This window comes from Canis lupus, chromosome 18 (assembly GCF_011100685.1).
Source record: "Canis lupus familiaris isolate Mischka breed German Shepherd chromosome 18, alternate assembly UU_Cfam_GSD_1.0, whole genome shotgun sequence".
Lineage (NCBI taxonomy): Eukaryota > Metazoa > Chordata > Mammalia > Carnivora > Canidae > Canis > Canis lupus.
The window spans coordinates 53810714-53825537 of record NC_049239.1 but is presented as its reverse complement, the minus strand read 5'-3'; the positions used below and the strand labels follow the sequence as shown (position 1 = coordinate 53825537).

Sequence of the window (14824 nt, the reverse complement as noted above, 5' to 3'; positions counted from 1 at the left end):
GAAAAAAAAAATCTACCTTGTGTAAATAACTAAATTGAAGGCTCTGTCAGGTACGGCCAAACCCCATAACCAGTACAACAGTCCCCCCAGGACTCCACAGTTAAGTTCGTGATACTGGCTCTTTCAATTCCATCTGTTAAACCATCCAAGTTAACAGACCAATGTGAATGTATGACACATGGCAGGCACACAGTAAACAGCTGGAGAAAGAATGAATCATATGTACTGTAATATAGTTGAAGGCTACTCCCCTGAAGATGCAGGTGGTTTTGTCAGAGCAACAGGCACAGAAGATAAGGTGACCTGGACTACTGACAAGATGAAATGATTTGATGACAAGAAAGTATGCAGTTGGGCACAATGAATCGTACTACAAGAGAAGATGAAGACCATGAGGTCAGTGAGGGGAAAAAGGTGATAAGGCCTTCACTCATCTCTTCCTTTCTTTCTGCCTACAGCACAGTGAAAAGAGGAGAGGACCAGGCTCTGTTTACTTGGGGGAGCCGGGGTGATTTTGCATTTCTTTTCACAACAATTTATTGGGCACACTGGATTTATTTTTTTTTTTATTTTTATTCATGATAGGCACACAGTGAGAGAGAGAGAGGCAGAGACACAGGCAGAGGGAGAAGCAGGCTCCATGCACCGGGAGCCCGATGTGGGATTCGATCCCGGATCTCAAGGATCGCGCCCTGGGCCAAAGGCAGGCGCCAAACCGCTGCGCCACCCAGGGATCCCGGGCACACTGGATTTAAAAAGCTCTTGTTCCTTTGGTTTCAGTCTACTTAAAGAAAAAAATCACTCTGAACTGTACACATCACCAATATAATTCAATTTAAACAAATGAAGTTGAGGCGCCTGGGTGGCTCAGTCGATTGGGCATCTGCCTTCGGCTGGGATCTAGCCCCATGTCAGGCTCCCTGCTCAGAGCCTGCTTCTCCCTCTCCCTCTGCTTGCCACTCTGCCTACTGTGTGCTCTCTCTCTGTCTCGCTCACTCTCTGTCAAATAAATAAAAATTTAAAAATAAACAAATAGAGTTGATCACTTTTTACCATATCATCTTTCTCTCTCGTTACCCAAGACAAGACAGTATATTTTTCTAAAAGATTTATTTATTTTGAGGGATGCCTGGGTGGCTCAGCAGTTGGGCACGTCTGCCTTGGGCTTAGGGTGTTATCCTGGAGAACCAGGATCGAGTCACACATCATGCGCCCTGCATGGAGACTGCTTACATCTCTGCCTCTCTCGTTCTCTCTCATGAATAAATAAATAAAATATTTTTAAAAAATTATTTATTTTGAGAGAGAAAGACTGTGTGTGAGAGAGAGCAGGGGAGAGAATCTCCAGCAGATTCCCCCCTGAGCAGAGCCCCAGTGACACAGGGCTCAACCTCACAACCCTGAGATCATGACCAGAGCTGAATCCAAGAGTCAGACATTCAACCAACTGAGCTAGCCAGGCACCTCCAAGACGGTATCCTTGATCTTCCAAGTAAAAACTTTATTTCTACTCACCCCTTTCCAGAGGTCATATTTCTATACCCTTTCTCTTCAAAAAAAAAAAAAAAAAAAATTTTTTTTAAAGGTCACCTGGCTGGCTCAGGCTGAAAAGCATGCAACTTTTGACTCTGAGGTCGTGGATTCGAGCCACACATGGGGTGTAGAGATAAATAAAACTTTAAAATTTTTTAATAAAAAAATAAATGTCCTTTGCTGAATCTCCAGCTCCCTAATCCCTTAAGATTCCTTAATCAAAACCTCAGGACCTTCTCCCTTAGGCCTTAACACTTCCCAATCTTTCTCGACTGTTAGGCAACATCTCCCTTAGGCCTTACCACTTCCCAATCTTTCTCGACTGTTAGGCAACATCCCCAATTGTTGCTTTAACAATGAGACCTCATCCATTAGGGCTGAGGTCCTTCAGGATACACCACGTCAGCAACTGCATAAAGGGCTAGCAAAAACACTTTATGGATTGAGGGTTCAAAGCTAAATCTCTATCCTCTAAGTCAAAGCCTTTCACCATTCTCCCCACAGCCTTGATTCCTCTTACTCCTTCCTTATTCCCCTCATCCTCCCAGGAAAATTAACTTTCATTGGCCTTCCTACTGAAGAAACTTAGGATTCAGGTCCTGTCCTGCCTTGATTCCAAAATTTCAAATGTACAATCTATTCAGCCACTTCTTCCCACAGCCTGAAATTGCATGTTCCCCCTGACTTGGAGGCAAACACTGATCCTTTGACATTCACCTTCCCCTCCCTCTGGACCTATTTTCCCAGTTATACACGGTATACTGAAAAGAAAAAAGGCTCCAGAGGTGCCTGGGTGGCTCAATGGGTTAAGCATCTGCCTTCAGCTTGTCAGGTCATGATCCCAGAGTCCTGAGATGGAGCCCCATATCAGGCTCCCTGAACAGCAGAGGGCCTGCTTCTCCCTCTCCCTCTGCTTGCCGCTCTGCCTACTTACGTGCTCTCTTTCTCTGTCAAATAAATAAATAAAATCCGAAAGAAAGAAAGAAAGAAAGAAAGAAAGAAAGAAAGAAGAAAGAAAGAAAGAAAGAAGAAAGAAAAGAGAGAGAAGAAAAGAGAAAAGAGAAAAGAGAAGAAAAGAGAAGAGAAGAGAAGAGAAGAGAAGAGAGAAAAGAAAGGAAAAGAAAAGAAAAGAAAAGAAAAGAAAAGAAAAGAAAAGAAAAGAAAAGAAGAATACAAAAGAGGCTCTGGAATCATTTCTCCCCTCTAGAATGTAAGCTCCATGAGGGCAGGATATTTGTGTCTTCTGTTCAATGCTATATCCCCCAATATCCCAGAACAGTGCCCATAAGTAGCAGATATCCAATAAATACTTGTGGAACAGCTGAATAACTCCACTACTTAGTCTCGATTTGACTATGGACAAATTTCTAACCGCTTGCAACTTCATTTCTTTAGAAATGGAATACTCATCTCAAAGATTAACACATATTAGGAACTCAATAAAGTGGTCCTACTTTCCTGTTTCTACTAAAACCTCATACATATTATTCCACCCATTGTAATATTATCATTTGTAATCAAGATTTATCACCCAACTGGGAGCTTCTGAGGAGTAGAGAAACTGTCACATTCAGCTCCAGTATCTAAAAGGAAGGATAACAGTTTCCTAGTACTGTGAACACTAAACTCAGGAATTCTTGTCAAGCACCTCCAGAAAAACCAGTTTCTTCCCTTCCCCCAGTGGTCTCCTTTCTCAAAGAAGACACACTCCTGGAAGGTGTGTCTTCATCCACTTACCTACCCATTCCCTTCTCATCACCTTGTAACCTGATTTTCCTCTCAGTCTCCCTGCTGAAATTATTCAGTAGTTTATCATGACCTCTCTTGCCAAATCCAATGGCTCTTTCTTCTCATTCAGCCCTCTCTGTATGACAAAACACAACTGCCACCTGCTGCTGGAACTCCTGCAGACATTTGGTCTCTGGGACCATGCCCATTCCTAGCTCACTCCCAATCTTTTCATGATTTCCTTTCCCTGCTTCTTTTCCTCTTCAGCTTCCTGTGAGTTCCACCGCCCTCTGCTCCAGTCTTGGCAGTTTTCCTTCACTCCTTCAATGACCTCTTTATTCTTATAATTTCTTTTTTTTTTTTAAAGATTTTATTTATTTATGATAGTCACAGAGAGAGAGAGAGAGAGAGGCAGAGACACAGGCAGAGGGAGAAGCAGGCTCCATGCAGGGAGCCTGACGTGGGATTCGATCCCGGGTCTCCAAGATCGCGCCCTGGGCCAAAGGCAGGCACCAAACCGCTGCGCCACCAGGGATCCCTATTCTTATAATTTCACTATACCCTCTCTTTTGGTGATGCAACTTCATTAATTCCTAACCTGCATTCAGGTCCAAAGATACAACTGCCTCAGGGAGAGAATCACCTGGATATTCCCCCATCACTTTACTCTCATGAGTAATATGTAGAAATATATGAGCAGAAGAGTCAAGAGACAAGTTCCTATTCCAGTTCTACCACTAGCAGCCTGTGTGATTCTGGGCATGTCTTGTCTTTGGTCTCAAGAGTGAAATGAGTCAAGATTTAACTTCTAGAAAACCTACTGGTACAAACACTTTATATGTCTACTTGTGGTATCATGAAAATGAATCCTCTCAATTACTCAGCTTCTCTCAAATCTCCACCTCTCAGCCTCCACATCTTCCCTAGGTTCTTATATGCTATATAGCTCCAAATCCAATCAATCTTCCCCCCTTTTTCTATTGATTGATTTGAGAGTGAGCACAGGGCTGAGGGTGCAGAAAGGAGAGGGAGAAAGAATCTTTTCTTTTTTTTTTTTTTTAAGATTTTTATTTATTCATTCATAGAGACAGAGAGAGAGAGGGAGAGGGAGGCAGAGACACAGGCAGGGGGAGAAGCAGGCTCCACACAGGGAGCCCGACGTGGGATTCGATTCCGTGTCTCCAGGATCAGGCCCCGGGCTGCAGGCGGCGCTAAACCGCTGCGCCACCAGGGCTGCCGAGAGAGAGAGAGAGAGAGAGAGAGAGAGAGAGAGAGAGAGAGAGAGAGAGAGAGAGAGAATCTTAAACAGATTTTGTACTGAGCTTGGAGCCCGACTCAGGCCTCAATCCCATGACCCTGAGACCATGACCTGAGTTGAAACCAACAGTTGCGGGCACCGCCTTCAGCCCAGGGCGTGATCCTAGAGACCTGGGATCAAGTCCCATGTCGAGCTCCCTGCATGAAGCCTGCTTCTCCCTCTGCCTGTGTCTCTGCCTCTCTCTCTCTCTCTCTCTCTCTCTCTCTCTCTCTCTCTCTCTCTCTCCCTTTCCCTCATGAATAAATAAATAAAATCTTTAAAGAAACCAAGACTTGCTTAACTGACTGCACCATCCACAAGCCCCTTACTTCCTTTTAGGAGTTAAATTCCTTTTGGCAAAGATTGTTACTCTCAAGTGAAGCAGAATGTACAAGAGAAAGGCCTTTCCTAACCCTCAGGGCCCAGCTTTACAATGATTGTGACCACATAAGTAAATCATTTTACTTCTCTGTGGCTCAGTTTCCTCTACAGGAAATGCTGAAAATATTTGGATAATTAAAAAGCCTTTCAACAGTTTATGTGGAAGCGACGACCTTTTCTCTAATTACCTTTTAAAGTACTGATTTACCCTTTACTTTTGGTAAAAACACAATCCAGACTAGCCAATAGGTTTAAGTATACCTATTCAAATAATTTCTGTAATAATTGCATTCAACAGACTGGCTCTGCACTAAAATGACACAGACAATCCAAGTAGAAATAAGGTGAAAGACTAACAGGTGAAACTAATTATCACAGGGAAGACTTTGTAGTGATCTGACCAAATTACAATATTAGCTCTTCTAGAATGACCTAACACTGAATTTTTAAGAGATTTTTTTTTTTAAAGTAGCTGCAAGGGTGTCTTGGGTGACACAATCGGTTGACCATCTATCTGACTCTTGGTTTCAGCTCAGGTTGTGACCTGGAGGTTGGAAGATGGGAGCCCCACAATGGGCTCCACACTCAGTACATGGTCTGCTTTGGATTCTCTCTCCCTTTCTGCCCCTCCCACTTGTGGGCTCACCCCCCTCTCCCCTCTCTCTAATAAATAAATAAATCTTAAAAAAGAAAAAAAAAAGTAGCTGCATAGACTAAATAAAAGTAGGTGAGACTACTGATCCAATTGGCCTTTTCAGTTCTATGGAAAATATAAATTCGGGCAGCCCAGGTGGCTCAGCGGTTTAGCGCCACCTTCAGCCCAGGGCCTGATCCTGGAGACTAGGGATCAAGTCCCACATCAGGCTCCCTGCATGGAGCCTGCTTCTCCCTCTGCCTGTGTCTCTGCCTCTCTCTCTCTCTCTGTTTCTCATAAATAAAGAAAAAGGAAAAAAAAATACAAATTCTAAGAAATAAATTCTATCAGAAAATAGGGGATCCCTGGGTGGCGCAGTGGTTTGGCGCCTGCCTTTGGCCCAGGGCGCGATTCTGGAGACCCGGGATCGAATCCCACATCGGGCTCCCGGTGCATGGAGCCTGCTTCTCCCTCTGCCTATGTCTCTGCCTCTCTCTCGCTCTCTGTGTGACTATCATAAATAAATTTTAAAAAATTAAAAAAAAAAAAAGAAAACATTATAGAGGGAAAAAGTTTAAATTCCCCTCAAATATTTGAAAAGCCCACCTGAACAGTGATAAATTCAATGAAACTAGTTAACTGGAAGCAGGTACAACTGCTACTTCAGAAAATTCATACAGAATTTAGTTGATCAATTCAACAGTATAGACCAGGGTTTCCCAACCTTGGCACTACCAGTATTTTATACTGGATAGCTCAGTTGTGGGGAACTATCCTATTCATTGTAGGATATTTAGCAGCCAACTCTGGCCTCTACCCGCTAGATACCAGTAGTGCTACCTCCTGCTTATAAGACCCCAAAATGTCTGCAGATGTTGCTAAATGTCCCAACACAGCAAAATCACCCTGGGTAAAGAATCACTGTGGTGGGATGCCTGAGTGGTTTAGTGGTTGAGAATCTGCCTTCAGCTCAGGGCGCCGTCCTAGAGTCCCGGGATCAAAAAAAAAAAAAAACAAAAAAAACAAAAAACAAAAAAAGAACCACTATGGTAGAGCCAGCCTTGGTGTTCATCTGTACTATTCAGAGAGCTCCACAAAGCAAAGCAAATTAACTACAGTTTCAGAAACATTTCACCAAGTAGAGTGTATGACTCAGGGTAAAGTTATGACCTGAGTTTTCCACTCTCCTTTTGAAACCCATTTACTAAAGGACAAGAGCAACACACCCAAAAACAGAAGCATACCATTTCAGGCCTTGTTCTCACTGGCAGTCTTTAAAGTTCCTAATTCAGGCAAGGCCAGAAAAAACACATCATATATGAGGGTAAGCTCTCAGCCAACTCAAACTGCTGGAAGTGGTTCCATTTGTCTCAAGGTGGGAGAATGCTTTTATATGCTCTCTTTTGTCTTAAGGCAGTAAGTATGCTAGTAGATACACGTACATTTCTTTGGCTGTTTCAATAAAAATACTTATAACCAACAAAAGAGAATATTGGGGGAAATTTACATTCTAATCAATTAAAGAGTTTAAGAGAAAACCTTTTCTCAATTCATCTGGCATAACATGTTCCTACTTTAGCACAGAATGCTGAACAAAACCACATTTCGTCAATTTTGTAGTGCTTTATGTATTTATAAGGTCAATTATGACTAAACAGTACCTAAGATTCAGAAATGCAAAGACCAGGCTGAATCTAAAAATGATGCCAGGCTATGCTATAGAAAAAAAAAAAAACTTTTTTTTAATAGAGTGAGTTCAATATTCATCTTATTTGACTCTTCCATAAAAATAAAAAAATCGCCAAAATCAATTTGGTTACCGGAAGGTTTTGTGTTCCAGATGAATAAGGCTTTAATTTGCAATATTTGACTTGGATTCCTTATCATTGCAAGACATTAAAAGTTAATCTACCTTGTTTTTTCACTGACTATACCAGTATAGTCTATTTCCTAACTGGTAATATATTTTAGCTGTGAAATATATCAATAAGTTCTATCTAAATATATGCTAATAAAAAACATTTTTTACCAATTTGCAAAAAGCATCAACTTCTAGTAACAAACACTGATATTATAAATTATACTTCCTATAAAGTAACAAATCGGGATCCCTGGGTGGCGCAGCGGTTTGGCGCCTGCCTTTGGCCCAGGGCGCGATCCTGGAGACCCGGGATCGAATCCCACATCGGGCTTCCGGTGCATGGAGCCTGCTTCTCCCTCTGCCTATGTCTCGGCCTCTCTCTCTTTCTCTCTCTGTGACTATCATAAATAAATAAAAATTAAAAAAAAAAAGAAAAAAAAAAAAAAAAAGTAACAAATCAATTCAAATGTAAGCAACCACCTATAGGAGAATTTTACATTACCATACAAATTAGAATTACTCAGGGTTCTTTTTTTAACTGTTGCTCCGCCACTGAAGGAAGTAAATCAGAATCTGTGGGTTCCATGCATTGTCAGGTTTTAAATATCACAGGTTATTTTAATCATGCAGCAGACCTGAGATTCACAGACCTACAGCAACTAAAGGCTTTTTTTTCTTTTAGATAAAAGCTTTATCCTCACTTTCCCCCTCGATGTTTTTTAGAGAATATACTCCTAAAACCTCAAAGAGAACTTGGGAAAATGTTTTAAAATTCAAATTAGCTTTAAAATGCAGCTATGTTATTTGAAGAATTTCTCAGCTCACAAGCCAATAGAAGCTTTAACAGGCATGCCTAGTCATTATAGGTAAATTCTTACACCATTCTCAAACAAGTTCACACAACCTGGGGTTCCCTATTTCATAGGAATCTTAATATGTAACCAAACTGTTAAATGACCTACCACTGGGGCTTAGGGGAGGAAGACAACTTTCTGTTAATTTCTTGCTTCTTACAATCCTCTATTATCTCATTTTAAAGAGAGCACGTACCCTTTATCCTAAGGTTCAGAAGGCATAGAAATGAAAAACACATGTGCTCCACCGCAGATAATATACATGTTTATCCTCTGTTGTCATTTTTCTTAATTTCACGATCACTCCAATAGACAGTAAGGGGTAGTTAATAAAACAATGTGCTGTTAATAGTAGTGTTCATTCTTCACTACACAGCATAGAAATCCTTTTCATCTAAGCCTTTCCTTTACAGGTGGCAAAGCAGAAACAGGGACTTGTAAACTACAAGCTAGTTTCTTTTCTTTTTTTTTTTAAGATTTATTTTTATTTATTTATGAGAGAGAGAGAGAGGCAGAGACACAGGAGGAGGGAGAAGCAGGCTCCCTGCAGGGAGCCCGACGTGGGACTCGATCCCGGGTCTCCAGGATCACGCCCTGGGCCAAAGGCAGGCGCCAAACCGCTGAGCCACCCAGGGATCCCCTACAAGCTAGTTTCTATGCAAAGTGGGGGGGTGGGGGGGAAGCCCTAATTGGAATTTCGGTTCACTGCAATGATGAACACTTGACACGGATTAAAACCACGTCGCTTTTCAGAAACTTCTGCAAAAGAAGACAAAACATGAGATCGCGGTTTTTTTTTTCTCCCTTTCACAAAACGGTCCACCCAACTTCGTACACAAATTCTTTGAGGGCTGGGATTTCATGTTTTCTTTTTCTGCCTTTGAATTTGGCAAGTGGAACTTTTGGCGATGTCAACAGCATACACGCTAAGCCAGAATAAAGCCAGGTTAAAATACTTATGACATGAAGTATCCTTCCATTTTTGAGGACTCTCTTACTTTTGAATTATCTTGCTGTCTTTGCATGTCCTCGGGAAAGCAACGGAACAACGGACGGTGCCAAACGTACTAAAAGAACTTCTTAAAAAGCAATTTAGGCCACATTCTAACTCGCCTATGGAAATTAGCGTGGGCTTAAAAATCAACTTTCCTAATTGTCGTCAGCGCCTCGAGGTCGTCAGGATGAAAATAAAGCTTCCAACACCGAGACGCTCCAGCACTTCGCCAAAGGCTGGACGTAAAAGCATCCACCTTCCCGCCGCCCGGCCCGGCCCGCGAGCCCGCGAGGTGCCAGGCGGGGAGGGGGCCGCAGCCCCGGAGCGCGCCCTCGACCCGGGCGGGGCCTGCAGGGCCGCAGCTGCCGACGCCGCCCGCCCGCCCCGGCCCTCCAGCCCCGGCCCCGGCCCCGGCCCCGGCCCCGACCCCGACCCGAGGGCGGCCGCTCCCACCGGGAGCCCAGGGAGGCACCGCCCGCGCCCCGCCGGCCGGGCCTCGCTAGCAGCACCGGCCCTGAATTCGCGGGCCCAGGGTACCCGCCGAGGGGCGCAGGGTCCCGACCCCGGGACGACGAACGAGCGGCGGGCGGTCTCCTCGGGGCTCTGGTCGGGAGGGCGGCGGGGAAAACCGGGCGCCTCACCTGCTCCTCCCGAGGCAGCCGCTACCACTCGCGGAGGGGACAACATGGAGCCTCCGCCTGCAGCAGAGGCCGCGGGGGCGCAGGGAGGGGCGGGCTGAATCGGGAACGAACCGGGCCCAGGAGGCGGGAAACGGGCGGGGCCTGGCCTCTAAAAGAGACTGGGGTGAAGGAGGGGCGCGGAGAGCTTCGAGGGAACGACCACGGGGCGGGCGTGCGAGGCGCGACGGACAGCGCTGGGCGCGGCGAGGGCGGGGCGGACCGGAGCGGAAAGGAGCACGCGGCCGAGTCCTGCCGCCGCCCGACGCGCGTGCTCGTGCGAGCAAGCGCGTCGCCGGCTACCTGGGACTGCACGCCCGCGGCGGCAGGCCACTGGGAATTGTAGTCCCACGCTCTGTGGCTGCCCCCGCGGGCTGTCCCTGTTCTGCGCACTCATCCGGGGCAGGGAGGAAGCGGAAGAAGGGAAGGGGCTTGGCGCGGCTCTTCGACGACTGAACTACAACTCCCAGCAGGCCATGCGGGGAGGGGAGGGGAGGGGGCGGGGCGGGCCGGCGAGCCCAGGCGGGATCCTATTGCGGAGACCCGCCCCGGGGCGGAGGACTTGGGATAACTAACCAGTTGGTAACCCCTACCCGCTGCGTTGTTCAGGGACCGAAGGACCAAAGGGAGGCCTCAAGCCTGGATGACGTGAGCGCTCTGGTTTTTAACGATTTTGACTTCACAAGGAGAGGAGGACGTGACTTCATTACCACCACCGCCAGTTTCGCCCCATAATCGCGAGCCTGGCCAAGCCTGGTGGTGGACCATCACCACCACTCTGATAGCTAAGACCTTCCAGTGAAACTCCTTCCCTAGGCTTTGTCCAGCCTAAGCGATGGCCGTGTTTCTTAAAAAGGGCTTGTTCTGGGCAGCCCAGGTGGTGCAGCGGTTTAGCACCGCCTTCGGCCCAGGGCCTGATCCTGGAGACCCAGGATCGAGTCCCACATCGGGCTCCCTGCATGGAACCTGCTTCTCCCTCTGCCTGGGTCTCTGCCTCTCTCTCTCTCTCTCTGTCTCTCATGAATAAATAAATAAATAAAATCTTAAAAAAAAAAAAAAAGGGCTTGTTCTGAAGCTACTTTTGCAGGTACACCCTATCTAAACTGTGTTAGGGCAATACAAAACGAGGTTCTCTGAAAATGCTTTTATTCACATTTCACATGCGACTAAGAAAATGTCAGTTGTGAAGAACTTTGTTATCTTGGATTTGTTGAGGTAGGAGCGGTTATCCGAGGTAGGTAGTTGGGGGCATCCATCCCACCATCACCACCATTTCTTGGCGTCACCATTCCCTCATTCATTACATAAATTATTATACTTTCTTCTGCCTGTTTTTTTTTAAGTTTGGTTTGTTTCTTTTTATTTTTTTTTTATTTTTTTTACTTTATTTGTTTGTTTGTTTATTTATTTTTGGTTTGTTTCTTTTTAAATAAACTTTGCCCCCAACGTGGGGATCGAATTCACCACCGGGAGATCAAGAGCTTGCATGCTCCTCTGAGCCAGCGAGGCGCCCCACTTCTGCCTCTGCCTTAACTATGACAATCTACTCAGAACCTCCTTCCAGCTACCTCCAGGCCCTGCCAAGCCTTTGAGCGGTTTTTGTTAGTTTGTTTTTCTTACTTCTGGAGCGATTGGGACAGAGGTGAAGAGAGATAATTCTGCCTTATCTTATCTAAAGAGATCCTATTTTGATTTCTTTCCCCCTGCCTTCCTTTCTCCCCAAACTCTCAAGATTACTTGAATACCCTCCTCTAGCCTTTAGATTTAAGAGTCGAGATTAGATCTAGTCCACTCTGGCCAGCAGGAAACTAGACATGAACATCAGGGCAAGTGCTGCCTGGAGTTTCACACTAGGTGTGCAGAAGGCAGGACCTACAAGATGTGACACAAGTCCAGGCCATTTTGTGGCATGCTCGGAAAGAGAGAGGGGCCAAAGGCCAATGACTTGTCACAATTGCAACACACTGTACAGGAATTTAAAACTGCACACACATCCCAGAATTCTCTAGTCCCTTCCCCATCCAATTTGATTAGACTTCTTACCATCCAACTTATGTTTTAAGTAAAACATAATCTTTTGGTTTCTCTTCCCACTAGAATAGGAATTTTTGTCTGTTTTTGTTCATTGCTATATAAATACACGGTGCTTCATATAATGCCAGGCAGATAGTAGAAATTCTTTTTTTTTATTTTTTTAAAGATTTTATTTATTTATTTATTTATTCACGAGAGAGACAGAGAAAGAGAGAGGCAGAGACACAGGCAGAGGGAGAAGCAGGCTCCATGCAGGGAACCTGATGTGGGACTTGATTCTGGGTCCCCAGGATCACGCCCTGGGCTGAAGGTGGCGCTAAACCGCTGAGCCACCCGGGCTGCCCAATAGTAGAAATTCTTAATATGTACTGAATGGACGAGTAAAGAAGGGGTATGTGACACCTAGCACTGCTCGTTCACTTTCTTGCTCCCTTAATATTAAGTCCCTAACTTTTGCTTTTTTTTTAAGATTTTATTTTTTTTATTTATTAATGAGAGACACACAGAGAGAGAGAGAGAGGCAGAGACACAGGCAGAGGGAGAGCAGGCTCCATGCAGGGAGCCCACATGGGACTCGATCCTGGGTCTCCAGGATCAGGCCCTGGGCTGAAGGCGGCACTAAACCGCTGAGCCACCCAGGCTGCCCTAACTTTTGCTTTTGGACAAAATACCCTGTTCTATTTTAAGGGCTCCCAATAGGGCTTCCTGTCAGGAAGTGACGGGAAACATTGACATTACATCTGTCTCGATATAATTTTCAGCACATCAGCCTTCCATACCTTGTAGAAGTGTTTGGCATTTAGAACAACACAGTACAAAAAAAAAAAAAAAAAAAAACACAGTACAAATTAAAGGCAGACTTTAGGATTAGTCACAGCTTAGATAGCAACTCCTATAAACGAGAAATATGTTTTGTTGTTAGTGTTGTTTCCTTCTCAAATAGCCAGGGTCATCAAAACAGTGGACATTCAAAATGCTTAATATGGACGGCCCGGGTGGCTCAGCGGTTTAGCATCACCTTCAGCCCAGGGCCTGATCCTGGGGTCCCAGGATCGAGTCCTGTGTCGGGCTCCCTGCATGGAGTCTGCTTCTCCCTCTGCCTGTGTCTCTGCCTCTCTCTCTCCTGTGTCTCTCTCTCGTGAATAAATAAATAAAAATCTTTTTTAAAAATGCTAAATATTGATAATACTGATCACAGCCTGCCTTCAGCCATCTCATTCTGAATTGAGTCATGTGATAAGACCAGATACTGAGCTTTCCTCGTGGTTTTCCCGAAGCGAGTGATATGTAGACATGTTCAATGGTTAAGACCACAGGGCTTGGAGTCAGACTGACTTGGCTTTGAATTCTGGCTCTGATGCTTACTAGCTGTGCAAACTTGGGTGAGTTAGTTAATCTCTTTGAACTTCTTTCATTATCTACTGCTAAATGCTTTTGAGTTGTTGTGAGTTAAATGAGATATAAGCATTTGGTAATTATGACTGATGCATGGGTAGTGCTCAAAAATTGGTAATTATATTCATTCTGGAAAGCCAAAACAAAATCATAAATATTCAAGGTAATCAAGTATTTTATGAAGCACAGAAATAACAAAATTGTTTTCTGCAGTGACATCCACTGTGACTCAGGTTCCAAAGCTTTCCAAAAATAGCTTTCCAAAATTGTTATGTGTCAGGCATAGTGCTCGGCAGTATTGCTTACATATGCGTAAGACACATTCCTGTCCTCCAGAGACTCACAGTCTTGTGGGGTAAACAGCCAAGTAAATAATTATCACTCACAGAGACTGTGCTGGGCCTCAGTTCAGCCTTTTCTCCTACTGCCTGCTCGTAGGATCCATGTTTAAGCAACAGGACCCTCAGAAGGGACAGACTGGACTACTGGCATCCTTGGGCATTATTTTTTTTAAAGATTTATTTATTTATTTTGGAGGGTTGGGGCAGAGGACGAGGGGGAAAGAATCTTCAAGCAGACTTCCCACTGAGTGGGGAGCCCCACATGGCACTGGCTCCCAAGACCCTGAGATTATGACCTGAGCCGAAATCAAGAGTCAGACGCTTAACCAATTGTGCCACCCAGGTGCCCAGCTGGGTGTCATTTAAATATCTATACCCGGGGTCCCTGGGTGGCGCAGTGGTTTGGCGCCTGTCTTTGGCCCAGGGCGCGATCCTGGAGACCCGGGATCGAATCCCACATCGGGCTCCCGGTGCATGGAGCCTGCTTCTCCCTCTGCCTATGTCTCTGCCTCTCTCTCTCTCTCTCTCTCATTAAAAATAAATAAATAAATAAATAAATAAATAAATAAATAAATATACCCTACTTCACTCCGTGTATAAAATGAGTTATTGACTTGGTGTCATAGTTTATAAAAAGAAAATAGAGTAGCTGGATGGCTCAGTCAGTTAAGCATCCAACTCTTGATTTCAGCTCAGATTATGATCTTGGGGTCATGAGATTGAGCCCTGCATCAGGCTCCACACCCAGCTAAAGATTATCTCTCCCTCTCCCTCTGTCCCTCCCCTGCCCTTCTCTCTCTAAAAACAAAAGAAAAGAAAAATAGTCAATAACTCATAGAGTGTTGTAAAGTTGGATATCAGGCCCTCAACATGATGGTAACACTAAAAACTCAAGACCTGCCAGCTGCTTCATTATTGTTATTAACAGCATGCCTCTCTGTCTCTTCGAAAAAGATACTTGAGGGATTCCTGGGTGGCTCAGTGGTTAAGCGTCTGCTCAGTTCAGGGCATAATCCTGGAGTCCTGGGATTGAGTCCCACATCGGGCTTCCTGCACGGAGCCTGCTTTCCCCTCTGCCTGTGTCTCTGCCTCTCT

At 44.9% G+C, this 14824-nt stretch overlaps 1 protein-coding gene across 5 annotated transcripts in view; it reads right to left on the bottom strand.

Annotated features, from left to right (window-relative positions):
• ATL3 (atlastin GTPase 3) overlaps positions 1 to 10574 on the bottom strand; it is a 57989-nt gene extending 47415 nt beyond the window's left edge. The window contains exon 1 of one of the 5 annotated variants that reach the window (XM_038564184.1): positions 10553 to 10574. Coding sequence is in view for 1 of the 5 variants with exons in the window: in XM_038564180.1 (XP_038420108.1) it covers positions 9924 to 9969 (46 nt within the window). In the remaining 4 variants the exon portion in view is untranslated. The other 4 variants (XM_038564182.1, XM_038564180.1, XM_038564183.1 and 1 more) reach the window with 4 other exon arrangements.
• Positions 10575 to 14824: the final 4250 nt, after the last annotated feature.